The sequence below is a fragment of the Cricetulus griseus genome, chromosome 3 (genome assembly GCF_003668045.3).
Source record: "Cricetulus griseus strain 17A/GY chromosome 3, alternate assembly CriGri-PICRH-1.0, whole genome shotgun sequence".
NCBI classification, from domain to species: domain Eukaryota; kingdom Metazoa; phylum Chordata; class Mammalia; order Rodentia; family Cricetidae; genus Cricetulus; species Cricetulus griseus.
The window spans coordinates 187,778,891-187,802,292 of record NC_048596.1 but is presented as its reverse complement, the minus strand read 5'-3'; the positions used below and the strand labels follow the sequence as shown (position 1 = coordinate 187,802,292).

At 45.3% G+C, this 23,402-nt stretch overlaps 1 protein-coding gene across 1 annotated transcript in view; it reads left to right on the top strand.

Annotated features, from left to right (window-relative positions):
• The first annotated feature begins 1,476 nt into the window (after positions 1-1,476).
• The window catches only part of Fa2h (fatty acid 2-hydroxylase), a 54,167-nt gene continuing 32,241 nt past the window's right edge, over positions 1,477-23,402 (top strand). The window contains exon 1 of the mRNA XM_027406034.2: positions 1,477-3,389. Within this exon, the coding sequence (XP_027261835.2) occupies positions 2,979-3,389 (411 nt within the window). The 5' untranslated portion in view covers positions 1,477-2,978. The remainder of the gene's footprint in view (positions 3,390-23,402) is intronic.

Below are 23,402 nucleotides of genomic sequence, written 5' to 3'. Positions count from 1 at the left end.
GGAGAGAGAAGTGGCTGAGCAGTTAAGAGTGCTTGCTGCTCTTCTGGAGGACCTGAATTTGATTCCCAGCACCCTACTAGGTGGCTCACAACCACCTGTAACTCATTACCAGGGATCCAATATCCTTTTCTGGCCATTGTGGGCACCCTCATGCATATGCATACACTCATATGAATGCCTTCCAGCTCCCACCGGCTTGAACACACACACACACACACACACGTAAAATAAATCTAAAAAATAAAAAAATAAAGGTGAAGATATGATGGGAGTGTAGCTTATTGGTAGAATGCTTACTTAGCATGTACGTGAGTTCAACCTCCAGGACAAAAAAAAAAAAAAACCAGAAACAAAACAGAACTCAGGGGCAGGAGCTACCAATTGGTAACTAGGAGGCAGAATATAGATGGTTTGCAGTACAAAAAATGGTTCAAGTTTCTGTCTTAGTTAATATGATTTTTGTTTTAAAAATTTACATATGTTCTTTTGTTTGCATAAAAAATATTTTTAGATACTACAGTCTTAAAAATAACAAGGCCAGGCATGGTGGCACACAATTTTGATCCCAGCACTTGTGAGGCAGAGGCAGATGGATCCCTGTGAGTCTGAGGCTAGCCTGATCTACATAATGAGTTCTTGGCCAGCCAGAATTATATGATGAGACCCTGTCTCAAAATAAATAAATACAATAAACTATCTGTTAGCATGCTATACCCACTGTTCTTGTTCCCCAGTACAATGTCCTGGAGATTATTTCATCAATTAGAATGAGTCTGCCTAATTCTTTCTGATGGCTACATGGTAGCCCGAGGAGCCTATTCTTGGCTGCTTTTGCCTTACCAAGTATTTGAAACACAGTAGGTATGAGAATGGGGTGAGGGTAACCATTCTAGGTCTCATTGTCCAGGCCTGATGGTTAGCTGTTTTAGCAGACCTATAGTCACCATAGAACTTTTACCTACCCCTGGAGGGTGAGACCAGTAGCCTGGCTGTATATGTTTCTATTGTTGTGGCAACAAGCAGAGGCAACCTGGAAAAAAACGTTTTCTGGAAGGGAGACAAAAGCCAGTTGGATGGGGCAACCTCAGAACTTGGAGTCTAATTACAAATCACGTGTCCATAGCTGAGAAAGTAAAGCTGTATGTGACTCTCCTTGTTATTAACAAGGCTCTGATGACACACCCAATCCACAGGCTTTGCCTCCAAGGCCTCTATTTTCCTTCTATAAAGGAGAATTCATCCAGGATTCTCTCCCAGGGTCATGAGTAAGATGAGTGAAGTACCAAAATTTAAGAGCCTATCAAAAAATTCAAGGTAACTTCAAATCTCAAGATAAATGTTTTAAAGATTTTTTTTTAAATTATGGGTTGCAGCTGGGCAGTGGTGGCACAGGCCTTTAATTCCACTCAGGAGGCAGAGGCAGGTGAATCTCTGTGAGTTCAAGGCCAGCCTGGTATACAAAGCTACACAGAGAAACCCTGTCTTGTAAAACAAAATTGTGTGTTGCAGAGTGTGGTGGTGCACACCTTTGATCTCAGAGGCAGGCATATAAGTATGAATTTAAGGCTAGCCTGGTCTACAAAGCAAGCTCTATACGAGCTGAAGCTGTACAGTGAGACCTGTCTCAAAAACAAAACAAACAAGCAACAACAGCCAAAATGTGTGTGTTCCCCCATGGAGGCCAGAGATCCAGTACCAAGGATCCCTTGGTACTGGAGTTAGTTATAGGTGGTTGTGAGCTGCCTAACAGTGGTGCTGGGAACTGAACTCTGATCCTCTGGAAGAGCAGTGGAGGGTCTTAGCCACTATCTTCTAACCCCAGGATAAGTTCCTTCTTGAAAATATTACAAGTTTTATTTTCCAGTCACCAAATGGTGTCTTACCCAGAAATCAAGAATAAAGTTATCAGTCAGAATAAACTCACAAAAGAGATGAAGTAGGCACAAATCCATCAATTACCAGGCAAGCCAGCAATCCACCTCTACCTGAGGAGGTCTCCAAAGCCCCAGCGCTTCCCAAACAAGAGGAAAATAAGGAGGCTTGAAAGAGCATTGAATCAGCTACATCTTTATTACAAGATTTCGAGGTGACAGAGATATGCTGATAGATGGGCAGATATATAATAAATTCATAAGTTAATAAAGTAAATAGTAATTCCTAAGATAAATACTTTAATAGTCTTTGACAATTCAGAACTAAAGCAAAATATCCATAATGAACAAAATAGAAAACATTTAAATAAAAGCACAATGTAGCTGTGCACCTTCCCAATCCTATTCTACTAATTATGGCTTTTAGTCCAATAAAACCTGATTTACAAAAACAACAGGAAAGCTGGCTCAGTGGTTAAGAGCACTGGACCAGGGTTCCCTTGCCAGCACACACATGGCTGCTCCCAAAAGCCTGTAACAACTCCAGTTGCAGAGGATCGACACCCTCTTCTGGACTCTACAGGCATTACATGCTCATGAAGGATGTAAATGCACACACGCACGTATAAAATAAAACCTTTTCAAAACCATCTATTTTGAAACACCCCCCCAGACCACCCACTAAAGTGTGTTTTTTAATTTTTATTTTAAATTGTAGTAAAATGTGTATAATAAAAAGTTATAGCACTTCATCAATAAATTTTCAAGCATCTAGATGCGCATTCACGTGGTACAATGATATAATTCTTTTAAATACTTCGTTATTATATACTGTGGCTGAATTTGGGGTGACTTTAAATTTTTCATCCCGCACTAGACTAGACCTCTGCCCTGTTGCTTTTTTTCTTTGACGCCTCTTGAAACTGCAGAGCGTCCCCGTTCAATCCGCTGGCACCCACCCGCAGCCGGACACACCTGGCGGGCACGCCCTCTACCTGCCCGGGGCCACCTGGCGTCCGCTCTCCGCGCCCAGCGCTCCAGCTCCGGTCCCTTGCGGGCCAATGGGGAGGTGGCTCCGGGCACCAGCCGCGTCCCACCGAGTGGCCAATGAGAGCACGGCATGCAAATGAGCAGGTGCGGTGGCGGCCGGCCCGTTGCGGCGGCCCCGGCTCCCGAGATGTTAGAGGCGCGCTGGGCGGCCGCGGAGCAGACGGCAGGGCTCCGAGATCCGAGCTCCGTTCTCCCGCCATGGCCCCCGCTCCGCCCCCCGCCGCCTCCTTCTCGCCCGCCGAGGTCCAGCGGCGCCTGGCGGCCGGCGCCTGCTGGGTCCGCCGCGGGGCCAGCCTCTACGACCTCACCGGCTTCGTGCGGCACCATCCGGGGGGCGAGCAGCTGCTGCGGGCGCGGGCTGGCCAGGACATCAGTGCCGACCTGGATGGGCCACCTCACAGACACTCGGACAATGCCCGCCGCTGGCTGGAGCAGTACTACGTGGGTGAACTGCGAGTGGACCCTCAGGTACCAGCCGGCCCGGGGCACACCCCGCTCCCTGCTTCCGACCCCTCCCCCAGCCCGCCGCTCCAGAGAGCCCAGATCACCTGCCCTCTTGGAGAATGCAAGGTGACAGCTGCTGCCCTCCAGTCCCTCTGCTTCCCCGGTTTCTCTCCAAGTAACAGGTCATTGCCCCCTTTCCTATTGCCAGGAGCCTGCCCTTCCTCTTTCCAGCGCTAGCCCCTGACCTGGCTGCATCCTCCTTCCAACAAGTCCCTTTTGCAGCCCCTGTCCCTTTCACAACTGGGATTCCTGGGCAACTTGGATTCCCGTTTCTGGCCCCAGCCACCACCACCCCTTTTCTTTCTTCTCTTCCTTCTTCTTTATCGGCCTTTCTGGCTTCCTTTCTAGTTTCAATAATAGGTTGCTAGGCTCACCTGTCCTCAGCTTCCAGCCCACCACTCTCTTGCTTCAAGGAGGCACAGATGGATCTAAAGTTCTGCTCAGCTAACCCCCAGGGCTCCGGTGGGTGGGTGGAGGACCTGGATAGCATTCTATAGATTATATCCTCCAGCCCCTGGTTTTATTTCTATCCTAAATAGTGTTGCGGGTGTGAAAGAGTGAAATTACGTGCATACGCCAGCTTGCTAAGGAAAAGAGTTCGGTACTTCTAACCCAGGCTGTGTGTGCTAACCTGTGTACTGTTGTGTGGCGGCTTGGTTTTTTACCTTCAACTCACCTCATTTTAGGATGTGAAAACAGAGGTTCTGTGAGGTTCTATAAATGTCTGAGGTCAAACGACTAGGTAGTACAAAAATCAAGTGTTTCTTACTCCAGAACCGAAGTCGTCTCCATCCCAAGCATCCAAAGGCTGGGAAACATAGTCCCTATCTACAGAAGTCTTGGTAGACTTAGGTTGGAGCCAAGCAGATGCCTTGTTCCCAAACCTGACATAGGAGTGGTGACAAGTGATTGCTCCTTGTTGCTTACTCTTGCTTTTTTTCAAGTGCTGTTAGATCTTTGTATGAAAGGACAGGTCATTCGCTGTTCAGGAGATTTCTCTTGCCATCTTATCTAATCTTTCTTTTATTCAGTCACTTAGTTCTTAAATGGATAACACTGTGCTAGGCACCCCAACTGACATTAAAACAAACATGGTTCCCATTTTCATGGAGTAAACATGCTAATGGGGAAAGGAAGGACCATACTACCCTCACGATAATTATTTAAATACATCTTATTAATATTTATAATAGTTACATATTGAGTCTGGGTTGGAGAACAGGTTCAGTAAGAGGTACCTTGAGAAAGTGACATTTTACCAAGAGCTAATTGAAAGCTCAGCTAGACAAAGTGGTGGGAAGAGCATTCCATACAGAGGGACAGTATGTATGGAAAAAAAAAGTGTGGCACAGTCAAGAGGGAGCATTAGAATCAAGGTGGCTAAGGGTTATCAGGCAAAGGAAAGAGGTGGGAGCCAGAAGTCACTGGGGCTTGATCATATGGGCCTCAAAGGCTGTGGTTCTGGGCTTGACTTGTAGAGCCATGGAAAGCCAGGGGACTTAAGCCTGGGAGTGGCATAGAAAGATTTGCATCTTTGGAAGAGTATCCTGGCTTCAGTGACAAGGAATGGAGGGAATTCCAGAGGATGTAAGGAGACCAGCTCATCCACCATGAATAGAAGGGAAAGGAGATTTATCTGAGAGATTTCACAAAGTGTCCAGAGTTGGCAATCTCAAGGGAGAGTCCAGTATAATACAGGAAGCTGGTGCTTAGTATTAGGTCTTGCTGAAGTAACAGAAAGCTTAGCAGGAAATACAAGAAAAATTGAGTACAGAAATTGGCAAGAGGTTAGGATCAGAACACTAGAGGACTGGCAGGTCTGTGACAGTTCAGGGGCTGGCCCTGTGTTGTAACTGTGTTCTACAGACAGGAACCAGAGGGTGCTGCCTCTACTCAGTACCATTCTGAATGTCACTCCTACCAGCTGCCCTGGATGGCCCCACATACCTCTTTTGCCAACCACCCAGAAATTAGGGTTTGGTTTTGCTTTGTCTTACCTGCCTGACCCCTAGGGAAAACTCAGGGGCAAAAGCCAGTTCACCTTCACTTCCCTAATGTGGTCATATTGCAAATATCCAGGTTTCTGAGTCCCAACCTGAGGATGTAGAGAAAACTAGAATCAGCCTTCAAACCCACAGACCAGATTTAACCAGCAGCCACAATCACCTGACATTCCAGTTTCCTGTCACTCTGTTAGCAGAGCTCAAATGTAAAAACTAGCAGAAGGTTCTCCTTATTTTAGCTTATTTTTGGTGGTTTTTGCTTGTTTTTTTTTGTTTGTTTGTTTCATTTTGTTTTGTGAGATATCTTGCTATTTTAGGTCAGGCTGGCCTTAAACTCAATCCCTGTGCCTAGGCCTCACAAGTAATGGGACTGCAGGCATGTTTTACTATACCAGGCAAAGTTCTCTTTAAATTGAGGGAGAAAGGTAATCAAAGAAGAAATCAGCTAGGGGTGGGGTGTCCATTCAAATGACTGGATAAGTCCTTCTAACAACCTCTATGTTACCTTCTCTAATTCCCTCCTTTCCTGCGGATCAGGGGTGCTGATATCTCTGGAGGTAAGAGCCCTTTCCTGTTGTGTGAGGAGCAGAAAGGAACTGCTATGAGCTCACTTTGTTGTCCCTCTCCTAGGGACCCTTCATTAAGCACTCTATATCTTCTCCCAAGGAGAAGACCCAACCCACTATTCCCCTGTTCCCCACTTTGCCACACCCCCATGTACATACTCACACATGCATTCACACTCACACAAAGGCACACACACAGAACAAGTCAGACTTGTTTGAGCTAACATACTGTGGGGTAGGGGAGATGAGCTGCTCACCTTGAACAAGTGAAAGAGCCTTGGCTGGTGGGGGAAGCTGGCCCTCTCACTGTCCCTGGCTGCCAGAGGCCAGTTGGATCAAGCTTCCTAGCATAATCCCTGACAGCTGTGCTCTCCCATCTGTGCACACGAACCCCAGATTTTTGAGTTTCGACAACCACTTCAAAAAATGAATCAGGGCTGGTGGGATGGCTCAGTGGGTAAGGGTGCTTGCTACCAAGAGTAATGATGACCTGAGTCAGATCCCTGGAATCCATAGAGTGGAGGGAGAGAACTGACTCCTACCAGTTGTCCTCTGACCTACCCCTGTGGACTCTGAACATGCACAAGCAAACAATAAAATAAATAAATAAATTTAAAAAGAGAAATCCTCAAGGGGTTTTGTTTTTAAACCTCCTTCCAAGCCCATAAATGTTATGTTCCCTAGACTTTGGTCACTCATGAGTCACTGTCACAATTCTTTACAAATTGATACACCACTTGAGTTATAATACTTGATATTCATCTCTATATAGACTCTTTTTATTTTAGCATTTACTGACCCTAAGTGATAAGACCATTGGAATCACAGGTCTTTTATTTGCTTAGTTTCGTGTTTGTTTTTTTGACACCATGTCTTTCTACATAGTCCCGGCTGTCCTGGAACTCAAACTGAGGCCAACCTCAAATTCACAGAGATCCACTTGCCCCTGACTCCCAGGTTCTGGGATTAAAGATGTGCTCCACTATACCCAGCCTTACATATTGTGGGAGGTATGGTAGGACGTAGCCCAGACTGGCCTCAAATTCTCCATGTAGCAGAGAGTGACCTTGAACTTCTAACCTTCCTGCCTCCACCACCCCAGTGCTAGAATTAAAGGCATGTGCTACCATGCTCACTCAGTTTATGTGATGCTGGGGGCCAAACTAAGGCCCTGGGCATGCTAAGCAAACAGTTCATCAACTGAGCTACATTCCCAGCCCAAACTTAAAAGCTGTCATTTGTATCTCTTAAAACTATCATGGGTACCACTTGGACCATATTATAGGAAACACTGAAGTAAGACTTCTTAAACATAGTGTTTTGTGGGTCATCTGCAACTTGTGAAAGAGATGAAATTATGTATAGGAAAATGTATGAGTATATGTGTTTCTGGTTAGAGTTCTATCTTTCATCACAGCCCAACCCAGGTCTTCAAATCTACCACCAAAAGGATAGTAACTGTCAGAAAAAGACCTGTGTTTTTCTCACATTGTTGCACAGACTTGGATGGTCCTTGTTCAGGGACCACTGAGATATGAGCCATCTGCCTGAGAATACCCCAGGCAAGGTAAACCTCAACTTTCCAGACTGTAGCACTGAGGTAGCATAGTATCTGGAGGACTTGGAGGCCCAGATCCTAACCACATAGGATGCATTTCTGAGTGGCTAAGAAGCCCACAGTTTCTGCCACCCCTGGATCTGCTAGGCTTTGTAATGTATGCTGAGAGCTTCAGGGCTTGAGTGATTAAATGGGTAGGGAATCTAAATGCAGGAAGCCTTGAGGTTCCCACCCTTCTGTAAAGCCTTGGGACATCTCCAGCACATCCCTACATCTGGAGGTCTGAACTGAAGCCTTGGGGGGCTGGAAGCCTACCTCCACTTGCATTGTGGAGTGGAGATGAGAAGTCAGCTAGCTGAAATCCATTGTCAAGGGCTTTGCACAAGGGCCTGCGTGGCCCATTAAAGGTCACTGTCCTTTCCAAATGTTCTGGCCTGCTGTAACACCAGTGAGTCTTACATGGAGGATGAAATCAGGGGCAGCTAGTAGCACATTTTCAGATCTGGCCACTGATTCCACACACAGATCCCGAGTGCTCCCAGGTATCCCTCCAGATTGGCTTTGAGAACAAGAATTGAGGAAGCAGATCAGCAATAGGACTCTTGGGGATCCCAGAAGCACACCGGAGTTATCACCTCTGGAAATATTGCCAGGAAATACCCCAAACTGATGCCTGGATGGCACCTGTCCTGCTTTGTAACCTTGCTGTTTGGTGTTATCCCCACCCACCCCATACGACACACAAGTAGTTTTTGTTTACTTAAACAAGTAACAGGTACCCCATCTCTCTAAAACCTGCCTTGCTACTGAAGCTGCCTTTGCCAGGGTCTTGTGAGCCTCTCTCCCCTAAAGCAGCTGGTTCTCACCTGCTCCTCCCTGGCCTGGCAGCCAGGGTTAACCTCTGCTGTTGCTTCACTACTCTTTTTTCCCCCACTTGGATACCTGATCCTTTTGGTTCTCTGCCTGGATTCATTTTCTATTGCTACTGTAACAAAATGCCACAGGCAGAGATTTAAAGTGACACTGATGTATCTGCTTACCATTCTGGAGGTCAGAAGTCCGACATGAGTAGAAAGGGCAACATTCTTTCTAGAGTTTCTAGAGCCACCTGTCTTGCCTTTTCACAAACCTGTGTCTCTTGAGCGGCCACTAGCCAATGTCTCAGAATTCTAGCCTCAGCTTCCAGCATCACATCTCCACCTCTGTCTCAGTCCTCCTATTACAAATACTTTTAGGGCAATATCAGGTACACCCAGATAATCCTGGATAATCTCCCCAAATCAAGATCCTTAACTTCTATCTGAAAAGTCCTTTTGACAAGTAAAGTAACATACAGGCTTCAGGTATTGGGACATGGACTCTGTGAAGAGAGAGAATCATTCTTCCTACAATGCCACTTGTATCCCTGGTTCCCACATCTCAGTCTCTCCATTGTTGCATTCTCTTGTTTTTCCTCTGCTAGAAGAGAGGAAATGGCTTAGCACAACCCATGTCTTCAACCCAGTGGATTTCAGTGATCTTTCTTCTCCACTCCACAGTGGAAGTGGAGGTAGGTTCCTAGCTCTCTATGGTTTCAGCTTAGACCTCCAAGTTGGGCTGTGCTGGAGATGTTCCAGGGCTTTACAATGCGGGGGAGGGGGGAACCTCAGGGTTTCCTGCAAGTGCCTTTATACCCAGGAAAACCCCTCTATTGCTGTGACCCAGAGGAAGGTGTAGGATCTTCTAGCACAGGTAATGAGCTCTTGTCTCCTCTCAGCCTGCAGTGTCTCCCAGAGGCAGCTCCTGTCCTAACTTCTGTCTCTAACAGATGCTTTTTTTCTGCCTCTGGAGCTTCCTCTAAAAGGTATCATGCTCTCTTCAGGGTGGCTTCCTTCACTCAGTATCTCCCTTGGGTACTCAGTGTTCCCCATTTCTAGCTACAGCTAATCTCTGTAGCTTGCCCTGACCTAGAGGATCTAGAGGTAAGTTGAAGGGGAAAAATGGTGACTAATTGAAAAAAAAATTAGGACACATGGCAGGTGACAAGCTGGTCCCCGGGAGTCTCCTTAGTTTCCTTTCTACACAGTCTCTCCTCTATGGCTCTACTTTGGCCAGAGTCCTATCATGCTCATTACTACAGTACTATCCTGGGAAGGTCACCACAGTGACCCACATTGTCTGTGACACTTTCAAATGAGAGCTTGGTTAGGTTGTGTCCGTCCTTATTGGATCCCCATGGCACCATCTCAAAGGTTTTGTCTTGCATAGGTTCTCTTATCTCTTTCTCTACAACATCCTTTTTCCTTCTCTCAAATCTTCATAGCATTTTTTCCTTGCCCTACTTCATAGCCTTTACAATATACTTCTCCCAAGGTATCTTCACTGCCTACCTTATCTTGTCTTTTGCCTTGTCTAGGAAACTACAAACTCTCTGAGGCTTGGACTTGTCTGCCTCACCTGGGTTTCACTAGGACACTTTGGCACACTAGTCTTGCCAACAGGAACTAAGAGATAATTTGAACAAGCTGATGAATGGGATGCTTAGGAAACCAGACTGTGTGCATAATTTAAAAGATAATATTTCAAAAATTAAAATGTATGAAAAATATCTCCTATTTCTTTATTAGCTAAAGGGGTTGGAGGAGTTGGTAGGGAGGAGGGAGGGCAGTAAGTCACTTGTTTCTACCTTTGCCCTCCATTTGTTTCAGCCAGAGTGACTGGAGCATGTTCCCTACCCAGACACTGCTGTTCCCTTCTCCTCAGACTTCTTGCAAGGGATCAGAGTGAAGTCGACAATAGGAAATAGGAATAGAGCCAATGTGGTACACATCTGTAATCCAGGTGCTTGGGAGACTAACACAGGGGGATGGAGAGTTCAAGGCCAGCACTAGCTATATAGATTGACTCCATCTCAAAGGAAAAACAACAATCAATCAATCATCAAGTATCTGGATGTAGTAGTATGCAGACAGATTGCCACAAATTCAAGGCAAGGGGAAGCAATTAGGATACCACCTTGCTCTCAGGGTGTGACAAGCTCCCCAGTGGCTCTTAATTCCTGCATGATATGTATAGGCATGACACAGGTTGCCTGTATTTCTAGGACTAGTTATCTTTTCTGATGACTTCTCATGCAAATTTCTCTAGAGCTTGCAGTCTCTAGGCTCACTTTCTGTCTCTCTCTGTCTCTGTCTCTGTGTGTGTGTGGGGGGGGGTGTGTTTTGGTGTGAGTATCTGTCTCTTTCCCCCTCTCTCAATTTGTATCTTATATGTATGAGTGTTTTTTCTGAATGTATGCATGTGTACCACATGTGTGCCCACTACCTATAGAGGTCAGAAGAAGGTCAGATCCCCTGGGACTGGATTTATAGACAGTTGTGAGCTGCCATGGAGATAGTAGGAATTGATCCCAAGTCTTCTAGAAGAGCAGCCAGTGTTCTTAGCTGGATCCATCTCTCCAGTCCTCAGGTAGTGGCTCTCAGACTTCTCTAGCTGCTGCCCATCTAAAGTGGGCAAACAACTCTATCACTCTCCCTACCTGTTCCTCTCTACAATAACAAAACTGTCAATAATAAAAAGGGGATGTAGACAACAATCCTAATGCTCAATACACTTGGAAATCTTATGGCTAAAAAATATGAAGCCAAGACCTGGCATTTTATACTGACAAGCATTTTCCCAATGCATAATTACAGGAATACTACTATTTCCCATTTTGATAATATATTTCATGATGTTTAAGTAGTAGAATCAGATAAGCAAATCTTAGGGATTTTCTTTGATATATTTGAACTGTGGTGTATACAAGAGGCCTTAACACCTTGTTATGGGAAAGCTAGTAGCCAGAAATTCCATTGTTACAAATACACATGGTTATGTAGGGTGAGCCAGACAATCGACAACACATCTGATTGATTATTGCCTAAGTGAATTAGTCATAATTTCTTCTTGCACAGGAAGAGGAGGTAGGATTCCATTGTCCATCTCCTTGTCTGTATGGTAGGACTCCTCAGCATTGCTTCGTGTTGTATAATACCGGAAAATGAGTCAGAGTTTTGGGGGGATCCCTTTAGAAATCTGATTTTAGCATCTGAATTCAAGTAATACAACCCCCTTAATTGCTCACTGGTGGTCCCTGTTCATATGTAATAATAAAAATATAGGGCTAGGATGTGGCTCAGTTTGTAGAGTACTTGCCTAGCATGCATGAGGGGCTAGGTTTGATCCCTAGTACCCCATAAACTGGGCCTGGTGGTGCATGCCTATAATCCCAGTGCTGCAGGACTGGGGAGGTAGAGGAAGGAGGATCCCACACACGCATAGGAAATTTGAGGCTAGCCTCAAACATGAGCTACATGAGACCCTGCCTCAAAAAGGAAGGAAGGAAGGAAGGAAGGAAGGAAGGAAGGAAGGAAGGAAGAAGGAAGGAAGAAGGAAGGAAGGAAAAAAGAAAGTGAAGGAAGGAAGGGAGGCAAAAACAAAGTCTATGTACTAGGTCATCATCAAAGAAAATACTTCTGGGGTACTTTGTTGTAGTTGCTGTTTGTTTTGGGGGTCCCATGTACCCGAGCCTCTCCTTGAACTCCTTACCTCCTGCTGTTGCCTCTCAAGTGCTGACACCATGGGTGTGCATTATCACACAAGGCTCCAGGGTTACTGTTTTTTGAGACATAGTCTTGCCTTGTAGCCCAAAGTGAGCTCAAACTCACAAACCTCCTGCTTCAGCCTCTCGAAGGCTGGGATTACAAGCATGTGTCCCGCACCTGATTATTAAATTATTGCAAGGCCTGCACTTTGAAACTCCCTACACTGGAATAAATGTGACTTCTATGATTAATAATGCCTCAGGTCAGAGCGAATGCCAGATCAGCCTGGCTTCTCAGATGCTCTCTTTTGACCCTGGAAAGCCCTTGGGAGTGCCAGGTTTAACCACCTTGGTGACACAGGGTGCTGTTAAAAAAAAAAAAAAAAAGAAAAAGAAAAAGAAAAAACAAACAAAATCTCAGTTGGTTCCTGGTTCGAAGTAGGAGAGACTTTGAGTTCAAGGATAAAAGGTCAAAGTGCCTTAAATGAAGACCAGTATTTCATAGACAGTAGGATGAGGGGATGGGAACTGGCTATCTCTTAGGAAAGGAAAAAGACACTGGAACCAACATAGGCAATTTCCCAGAAAAGCAATACGGTGGATTGTTATCTATTTCTAAACTCCATTCTGAGCACTTCCTAGCAGGATTAGGTCTTGTGTCACTTTAACAAGTATATGTGAGGACCAGGGGCCTCTTCTAATCCCTTGATGAACAAGTTAGTGTCTTTAAAGGGGTGGGGTCTCAGCTTTTAATTGACTCTCTCCCAATATTAACAGGTCTAGCTGTGCCAGGTCCTTATTTACACTGGAGTTGTGAGTTCTCTTGTCTTCAATGATTGAAGAAACACCCTCTGTTTTGACACTGAGTTTTCAACCTCATTTTGCATTTTTTGACATCACGTATAGTCAGATGATAGCAATCCCCATCTATGAGAGATGGGACACTTCGCCCATGCCCTGGGGAAAGCTGGAGCAGGAAATTGCCAGTGATTGAGCAGGAACTGTAATAGTGTTGGTTGTCAGTTTGACAGGATCTGAACTCAGCCAGGGGTGAGCCTCCAAGAACACCTGTGACTGACTGTTTAGATTTGGCTAGCTTCTGAACTTTACTGTAATGGATTATCTTGATTAGACTGACTGAGATGAGGCGCTCCACCCTAAAGGGGAGTCATGCTGTTCTCTGGGCTTGGAGCCAAGGCTGCATAGAGAGAAGGAAGATGTCTGACAATGGGATTTGATCAGTCTCTAATCCTGACTGGGTGCACTGTGGCTGGCTACTTCCACTCCCTCACCTTCCTGCCGTTATGGACTGTACTCTCAAACTGTGAGCCAGAGCAAAGCCTTCCCATCCTCACATTGCTTTTGTCTGGATGTTTTATCACAGCAATAGAAAGAGTAACTAATACAGAGGCTAAATTTCTATGTCATCAGCTGGTAGTTGAGATGCTAAGATGGTTTTGCTGTACTTTGTGACTGAAGTCTTTAGGGATTTAGGTAGAATACCTGCATGCCAATAACTCATAGAACTAATGGTAAGGTGGCTTAGGGTTTTTTGTTTTTGTTTTTGTTTTGCAATTTGTATTTTAAAATATATTTATCATAGATGATTTTCACTTGAATTCCTTTTTAAGGGTGTGTGTGTGTGTGTGTGTGTGTGTGTGTGTGTGTGTGTCTGTCTGTCTGTCTGTCTGTCTGTCTGTCTGTCTGCACAGGTTAATAAGCACCAAATATTTATAGGAGCTCTCAGAGGCCAGAAGAGGGCTTCAGATTCCCTGGAACTAGAGTTACAGGTGATTGGGAGTCACGATGTGGGTCCTGGAAACTGAACTCTGGTCCTCTGCAGTACTCTTAACCACTGAGTCACCTCCTCAGCCTCCTGCCCTCCTGTCCTCCCTCCTCCCTGTTCAGGATCAGGTGACTTTGCAGGGCCTTGTCTCCCTCCCAGACACCGTGGGGTCCAAACATGCTGTCTTCACCTGTTTCTGGCAGACCTAGAGGGAATGCTTGGGTGATGGCTTCTCCTCTTCAGGATCTGAGAGCCATGGGGTGATGGGGGGTGGTCTGGTCAGGACCTCGATATTCTGCCCTACTGTGGCCTGTGGTCATGTTAAGGCCAGTGTGGAGGGAGTTCAGAGAGTGCTGTCCTCCTCTGGGGTTATCTCTAGAATTCCAAGCTGACAGAGGGAGTTTCCAAGCCTCTTCTCTTAGTTTCCCCTGTCTGTATGTATGCTCTGGGGGACATTCCTTAAGTCTATGCTGATGACACACTGGAGCTCAAGCAGACTTAAGAGCAAAGCCATTAGCAGGAGGGGACAAGAGGTGTGGGAACATTTTGCTTCTTCCAACATGCCTGGTAACCATAGTGGCCAGAAGAGGGCATCAGATATCCTGGGATTAGAGTTACAGAGAGTTGTGACCCTCCCTGTGGGTGCTGGGAACTGAACCTGGGTCCTCTGGAAGAGCAGCCAGTGCTCTTAACCACTGAGTCATCTTACCAACCTCTACACTTACTTATTTGTGCATGTATTCGTGTGTGTGTGTGTGTGTGTGTGTGTGTGTGTGTGTGTGTGTGTGTGTGTGTGAACCACCATATGTATGTGGAGAACAACTGTGAGAATTGCATGTTCATGAAGCACCATAAGTATGTGGGGAACAACTGTGAGGGTCAGTACTCCCCTTTCATTATTCAGATCCAGGGAAATAAACTCAGGTTTTCAAGCTTGGTGGCAAGTGTACCTACCTACTAAGCCATCTCACCAGCCCCCAAACCTGTTTTTCTCCTCCTCTTCTTCCTCTTCCTCCTCTTTTATGGTTTTTCTTTGAGACAGAGTCTCTCTATATCTCCTTAAAACTACATTTATTTGATTGTTTGTTTGCTTTTTGAGACAGAGTTTCTCTGTGTAGCCCTGGCTGTCCTGGAACTTGCTCTGTAGGCCAGGCTGGTCTCAAACTCAGAGATCCGCCTGCCTCTGCCTCCTGAGTGCTGGCATTAAAGGCATACACTACCACTTCCTGGCTCAAATTTACTTAAAAATATTACAATAATTACATATTAATATACTTACAACTCTTATATAGTTGAAAGAAATATGTAGAAAAATGAATGTCCCTTTTACCCTCAGCCCTCTTATGGGGCCTCACTGAAACACTTTGCACATGCACATATGTGTAGTCTTCTCTATTCCCCACAAAAAGGATTCATGCAATACACATGGCTCAGGAACATTCTGTATTCTTTACCTGATGATGTGTTTTGCACCTTTTCCCACATAACAGTATGGGAACATTTATCTGTTTACTTCATCCTTAATAGCTGTTCCTCTTGATATTTTCCCCCTAAAACACATGCGTGCCTGTACAATAGTTCTCAAATACTTGTAAGTAAATTTGTAGCATTAACATAATAATGTGCATATTTTATATTTCAATAGATATTGCCAAACTCCCATCTAAAATGACTATATTAATTTTCCTTTTCTTTTTTAACTATTTCTGGAACCATCTTATTTTTTCCCTTTTGAAACAGTCTCTCTCTCACTGTTTAGCCCAGGCTGGCATCAAAATCATAAGAATTCTTGAGATTCTCTTTAAAGAGAAGTTACCAGGAGCTGGAGAGATGGCTCAGCCATTAAAGGCTAGGCTCACAACCAAAAATATAAGAAGAAAAGTTTATCAGTTTGGTCCTCCTCAGAAAGAACTCCTCCTTTAAGATTTTATACATTTTTTAAAAAAAGTAACACCCCATTAATAAGCTGTACTTAGTGGTTTTTCTTGTTATTTCTATTACTATTTTATTGCCCTACAATTTTGGGGGGGTTGTAAGAACCAAGTTTTTTTTTTAATTGATCATCCCAATAGATTTATGTTTTAATGTTTTCCCTACTGGTTCTTAAAGGCTCATATTTATCACATACCAATACTTTACATATGTATTTAATACTACCTGGGAACTCAATTTTGTACCAAGGAAATCAAAGGGCTGGAAATATAGAGCAGTGGTAAACTGATTACAAAGGCCCTGGATTTGATTCCCCAGCATTTCAAAACAAAACAAAACAAAAAACAAAAAAACAGCCAAACACAGGCCGGGCATTGGTGGCACACACCTTTAATCCTAGCACTCAGGAGGCAGAGGCAGGCGGATTGAGGCCAGCCTGGTCTTCAGAGCGAGTGTCAGGATAGGCTCCAAAACTACACAGAGAAACCCTGTCTCGAAAAACAAAACAAAATACTAAACAAAACAAAACAAAACAGCCACACACATTAATACAGTATGTGTTAGCCCATGCTCATAATCCTAGCATTAGAAGGGCTGAGGCAGAAAGACGATGCTTTTCAGGACTATCCTAATCTAGATAGTAAGACCACATCTTTAAAAATAATCCTTTTTAATCTTTCTTTCCATTCAGGGGACTCTCCACTAGAAACAGCAAAGTGCAGGATAAGTGGTAACTTCTAGAAGCTGGAGCTTCTCAGCTTGCCCTAAGCCCTGTGGTCAAAAAGCAAAACCGAGGATGAAGCCAGTTTATGAAAACATATGCAGATAGTGGGTCCTAGCCTTCAAGTTCATGCTGGGGGTTGTAGGTTCCAAAGTGGGAGGTTGGAGAGGTCAGAAGTGCGGGCTGGGTAAGTATTTTCGGAATGGCCATGAAATTCTGGGGAATGCAGAAAAGGGGAGAGTTGAGGAAGTAAAATGTAGCAGCCCTTGAACTTGGCATTGGAGCCGGTCCCACGCGCTGCCTGGCTCTGTGTTGGCAGCCTGGGGCTGGAGGCACTGCCTATAGGTCAGGGTGTGCGTGTGGATGCCCAGAGGCTGAGAGAGCCAAGAAGCTGTTGTATTTACTGGCTTATTTTCCAGATGCTCTCCTTGGGGGCAGGAGAGGAAGCTCAGTGTTGAGAGAGCATCCAGCTCTTGTGGAGGGCTTGAGTTCCATACCCAGCATTCCCATTGGGTAGCTCACAATTGCCTGTAACTCCAGCTACTGGAGGATCTGACATCTCCGGCCTCCATGGGCACCTGTGCACATACTCACATAGTTTTAAAAAATAAAAAATAAATCTTAACCAAAAAAAAAAAAAAAAAAAAGTAAGGCCGGGCGTTGGTGGCGCACGCCTTTAATCCCAGCACTTGGGAGGCAGAGGCAGGCGGATCTCTGTGAGTTCGAGGCCAGCCTGGTCTCCAGGTCGAGAGCCAGGATAGGCTCCAAAGCTACACAGAGAAACCCTGTCTCAAAAAACCAAATAAATAAATAAATAAATAAATAAATAAATAAATAAATAAATCTTAAAAATAATGGGCTCCTGGTGTAAAGGAAACCGTCTATATCTTGATTAGGGCATTGCCTTCACCCTTAAGATCTGTGTATCAGGAGCCAGTATGATGACTCAGCAAGTAAAAGCACTTGCCACAGCAGCCTCACAATGGGAATCCACACCAGAGAAGCATGCTAGAATACCAGATGTGGTGGAGCATGTCTGCAGTCCCAGCATTCCTACATTGAGATGGGAGATGGAGACAGGAAAACATCTGGAAGCTAGCCTGGGTCATGGAGTGTGGTAGAAACAAGAGAGATCCTTTCTCGAAGTGTTCACAGTAATCTTCTGACCTCCACACACATATCACACATGGGTACACATGTATGCGTGTGCACATGTGGGCGCGCGCGCGTGCACACACACACACACACACACACACACACACACACACACACAGAAAGATGAGTGTGTCATTTAAAGTAGGAAAATAATACCCAATCAGAAAAAAGAAGGCAAGTGAATTAAAACAGATTTTGTAATTATTACCTAGGAATGTAGGTAGCTTTGTAATTGCAAGCATTTGATGTTGGTATGCACAAGTTTTAAGTAAATGTTTAAAATATTTTTTCTTCCCTCCTTCTCCTATGTCTTGCCAACTCCTTCTCAAATTCATGGCTGCTTTTTCTTTAACTATTATTCACACACGTGCACACACATGAATAAATATAAGTACAACCTACAAGCCCATTTGGTGTTGCTTGTATTCACATTTTTAGGGCTGACCACTTGGTATTGGAAAACTAGTTAGAGGACTCATCTCTGGGGAAGATTAGTTCTCCCTCTCTTTACAGTTGATTTTTGTGTGTAGTATGTTGTCTAGGGGTGGGGTCTATAAGATTCCTCCCATCTAAGTTGCAATGTCAACCTGTACCGGAATTATCCAGGTCTTGTTTAGGCACTATGTTGTTGAAATTCCATGAGTGAAGCTATACAAGCTTTTAAAAGAGCAAGTAGAGGATTGGGAATGGAGCTCAGTTAATAGAGTGCTTGCCTAGCATGCACAAAGCCCTGGGTTCAATCCCAGGCACCATTTAAATGAGTCCAAGTCATAGTGCTGCACACCTGTAACCCCCATGCTTGGGGGCGGTGGGGAAGCAAGCTACGTTAGCACCATCTCAAAACAAAGATGATAGAATATGAACGATGAGATAAAGAGATGAGGTGCTGGTGGTATGATTCAGCTGTGTTGCATGCTTTTTTAATTCCATAGGGAAATGTTGGTAAGAAATACTTAAGTATTTACCTTGTGGAGATCGAGCACTGATGTGCCCTTAAAGGAGGAGCAGGGAAGTAAAATAAAACAGCACAGCCATGGTTACATGCAGCCAAAGGTCATACTTCCAGTGATGTCGTGTTAGTTTCTTTCCCAGATGTTTGCATCACAAAGCACCACTCTAGGTGCCTAAAAACAACAGAAATGTATTCTCACAGTCCCTTGTGACATCTGAAATAAAGATGTCAACAGGATCGGTCTCTTCTGAAGGCCCCACATGTAAATCCCAGCCTCTGGAAGGGCCACCATTTTGGCAATCTTGGCTTATAAACCGAGCAACGATTGGCTCCATCTTCACAGGGTTTTTCTTGTGGTTCTTTGTTTGTGTCTCCAAGTTTCACTGCTCTGGTGAGGATATCATTTGTGCTGAAATGAAGCCCATCCAGACTTAATGTGACCTCAAAGACTTCACTTCCAAACAGTCCTATTCACAGGGTGAATATGAATTTGGGGGAATGGAATATGATTCCTCCACGCTAAAGATATCACCTGAGTGTAAAAACATGCAACTCAGGAATGCTTTAGGATGAGAGGGAGAATATGAGAATTTTGATTGCTTGATTCTACTCTCCAAACCTAAAAAGTCAGACTCTCTGGAGGAAAGGTCCGAGGTATGTGTTTGTAGCAGGTACTCCATGTAACTCCAGAGCACCACCATGTTTGCAACCACTGTTCTGGAAACCCAAGGGTTGGAGGTGGAGAAAGGGCAAGTGCTGGGCTTGGCTGAGTCTGGGCTTCAGGTTTATCAAAGAACCAGCAAAATAAGCTTGGCTTAGGAAGTTACTGAGCGAATATTACTCAACTACCTCCACTTTTGTCCCCTGGGATAGAGCCTTGGGCTGAATCTCAAAGAAGGTGCCATCATGCTGATTCTGTATCTTAATGGCTCGAGTCTGAACAAGTCACTTCACTTTACAGAGCTGTGGTCTCCTTGCTCTCTGCTTCCTATCATGGAACTCTGTGTGGCAGCAATGAGATCTGGAAAACAGAATGTGTGGATAAACTGCAGCCAAGAGTCCCTGCTACTAAGAAGCAGGTAGATTTCTGCCAGGTGAAAGTGGGCAGACGGTTTTAAAATGTGTTATGAGTGCTTGAACCTCCTCAGGCAAGAACTCCTGCTTGCTAGAGGAGCCAGAGAATTAGCAATACTCTGGTTGTACAAGGTTGCCCTTCCTCATGGCCAGGGCTGATCATCTTATCCTGTCTATTCCTGGACCTCAGACACTTGCCCTAGACAGTGATGGACAGGTTGGCTCCAAAGGCAGGACTGACCAAGACTTCAGGTGATCCCAGGGATTCTCAAGGTTGCCTTCTCCACTCATTTTTTTTTCCATTACATTTTCTTCTTTACAACGACAAACATTCTGGATATTTCCTTTGGTGCTTGTTGCTCGGGACAAAAAGACCACTGTGGGGCCTGGAGAGATGGCTCAGTGGTTAAGAGCACTTGGCTGCTCTTCCAGAGGTACCGCACCCAATTCCTAGCAACCACATGGTGATTCACAACCATGCGTTATGAGATCTGGTGCCCTCTTATGGCCTGCAGGGGTACATGCAGACAGAACACTGTATACATAATACAATAAATACATCTTTAAAAAAAAAAAAGACCACTGGGTCCTCTTCCTGTGGAACTTACCTGGCAGTGGGCAGGGACAGATACAACAGTTTGCAGGTGGTGGTAAGTACTGTAACAAAATAAAAATATTCTGCATATACAACAGAATAATAGAATCCATAATGTCTCTTCAACTGGGGGTGTGACAGAGTGGCAGCCCCAGCAGACAGAGGTAGTCATAAAAGGCATCCCTAAAGATTTGATATTTAGGAGCTGAAAGGGAACTGCCAAAGAACTGTGCAAAAACCCTTTCAGGTGGACGGAGCAGGAAGGTCAAAGAGCCTGTGGTATGAGCAGGAGGGGCTGTTGTGAGTGAGAGTAAGTATGGAGGAGGGGCAAGTGGGAAGTGACCAGGGCTTCTATCAGAGACCACCATCAGAGATGGAGATTTAATTTCTAAGAATAGCAGGCAGCTACTAGAAGGCTTTAAGCAGAAGGCTGGAGAAGGGGACTTCATTAGTTTGATCTACCATGTGGTAGATTGAAGGGAGTCAGAGAGTTTGAGGTCATCTGTGGTACCCAGGCTGGGGAGCCTGGACTGGCCTAGCTATGAGAATGTGGAGAGTCTGGGATAGTCTTGGTCACAGAACCACTAAAACTAACTGGTGACTTAAATATTGAAATTGAAAGAGGGAGGAGGCTTGGGTGTAGCCAATGGTTTTGATGTGAGGGAGTAAGCAGCTTGATTTATGGAGACAGAACTGGGTTTGGGTGGGGAGGTTAATGTTCACTGGGACCATATTGGTTTAAGATGCCAAGGAAGCTTTTCAAATAGTAATTGAACACATGAGATTGGAGCTTGCTGTTGGTGGTAGCCACTAACCATACATGGCTATGTGTGATGTCTAGTTTATGTCAACTAAACACAAGCTAGAGTCATTTGGGAAAAGGGAATCTCACTTGAGAAAGTGCCTCCAAAAGATTTACCTGTAAGCAAGTCTGTAGGGCATTTTCTTTATTAGTAATTGATGTGTGGGAATGCCATCTTACTATGGGCAGTGCCACTCCTGGAGTGATTGATGGTCCTGGGATAATAGGAAAGCAGGCTGAGCAAGCCATGAGGAGCAAGCCAGTAAGCAGCACTCCTCCATTGCCTCTCCATCAGCTCCTGCCTCCAGGGTCTTGCCCTGTTTAAGTGCCTGCCCTGACTTCCTTCAGTGAAGGACTTTGATGTGGGACTGTAAGCAGAAATAAACCCTTTCCTCCCCAAGTTGTTTTGGTCATGGTGTTTTGTCAGGGCAATAAAAATCCTAAGATACAATTTAGAATAAAATTTAACAAGGTAACTCTTCGCAAGGTCTGTTTTGGTTTGGTTTGGTTTTGATCTTCAGACATGATCTCACCACGTAGCCCTAACTAGTTGGGAACTCACTCTGTAGACCAGGCTGTCCTCTTAACTCACAGAGATCTGCCTGCCTCTACCTTCCAAGTGCTGGAATTAATGGTGTGCTGTCTATATGGGCATGTGAGTGGTGGCGTCCACGGCACATGGCAACCTACCGGTGGCCACAACAGTCTGGTGAGTAGACAAACCCCACCTTGGCTATGGAGAGGGTCATCATGGTCCTCCTTTGGGGGTCCAGTGGCTCGTCAGTTGTCAGATGTGACCATCAAGGTACACAAAAGACTGGCCAGAGATGGTCCTGAAGGACCTGCTTCTGATTTGGACACAGGGAAACAGAGAGCATCTTCTTGGAAGGAGAAGCTAGCGGGCTCTGCCACACTCATTGCTATTAAAGTTTCCAGCTCTCTAAACAGCCAACTCCCAGGAGCTCACTCCTGGGGAGCCCTTGAGGGTGGGCTTGTCAACACAAAGCCTTCCTAGCAAAGAAGGTTCTTTCTATCCAGAAGGCCCTGGCACTGTCATCTTTCTCTCTGGGGCCTGCCCCCTTACACCCAGCCCTGGGCAGTGTGCTACCAGGTGTGTGTGAAAGCCACCACCTCCTCTGTGCCTGCAGGGGGTGGAGGCAGCGGACACAGGGCCAGGGGCACCAGTCTCATTTCACAGAAAGGGTTTTCAAGCACAACCCAGGCTGAGGGATAAAAGGACATCTGTCCATCCCTTGGTGCCCAGCCCCAGCTTTCTCAAACAACATTCCTTTATGTGGTCCCCCCTCCCTCTGCAGCCCCCGCCTGTCATACAGTGCCTCCTTTCAGATGGCCTGTATGCTGGATTTGTTTGTTTGCGCTGCAGCACGCAGGCTTTCTGTTGTTCTTCACTGTTCTCTCCCCATAAACCCTCCAAGCACACCCTCTCTAGGGAAGACAGGGTCAGGACTGGAGGAGTGCTGGGGGCTGACACAGGGACCCTGGCTAGGGGTTTGGAGACATCCCAGTACATCCCTCCCAGAGCAGAATCTTCCCAGAGACTAATCGTCTGAGAGATCTTGCATTGCTTACCTGATCCTCCTGGTCCTCAGTTTCCTGTCTACAGAACCTCCTGCCAGTCCCTCAAGGAGATGTATGTTGAGACCACTGAGATGCTGGCTCTCCTTGGAGATGTCATGGCTGTCCCAAGAGCTTTGCAGCAGGGCAGGAGATGGGAAGTACAAAGAACAAGGTTGGTGTTAAAGAGAGCAGCAGTGTGTGACCTCCTGCCCCTCATCCCCAAGCATAGCCTGCCCGTGATGCACAATACTTCTAAGTGGAGAAAACTTTGGGGAGTTACTTCTTAGGCCTTAAAGAAGCAGGAACAGGTTACTTCTAAGCCAGGGAGGGAAACAGTTAAATGTCCCTTCTAAGAGCTATGCATGAGTTACACTGAGGGCCAGGGAGAAGGGCTGTGTTGGTCAGGAGACTCTGCTTCCCAACATCTCAGCATAGGGTCACTTTTACTGTCTCCTCCAGTGTGATTTTATCTCATAGTGAATTCCCTCTTCCCCTGTGGCCTTGTCTGGATCCCAAGAGACACTGAGGAAGACTTTAATGACTTTCCACTAGATTCCATGACAAATTATTGTAGAGTAGGTGTTTTAGACAATAGGAATGTATCATCTCAGAGTCTTAGAACCCAGAAAACCATGGCCAAGGTATCATAGGGTTCTAGTTTCATCTCTGTTCCTGTGATTAAACACTCCAA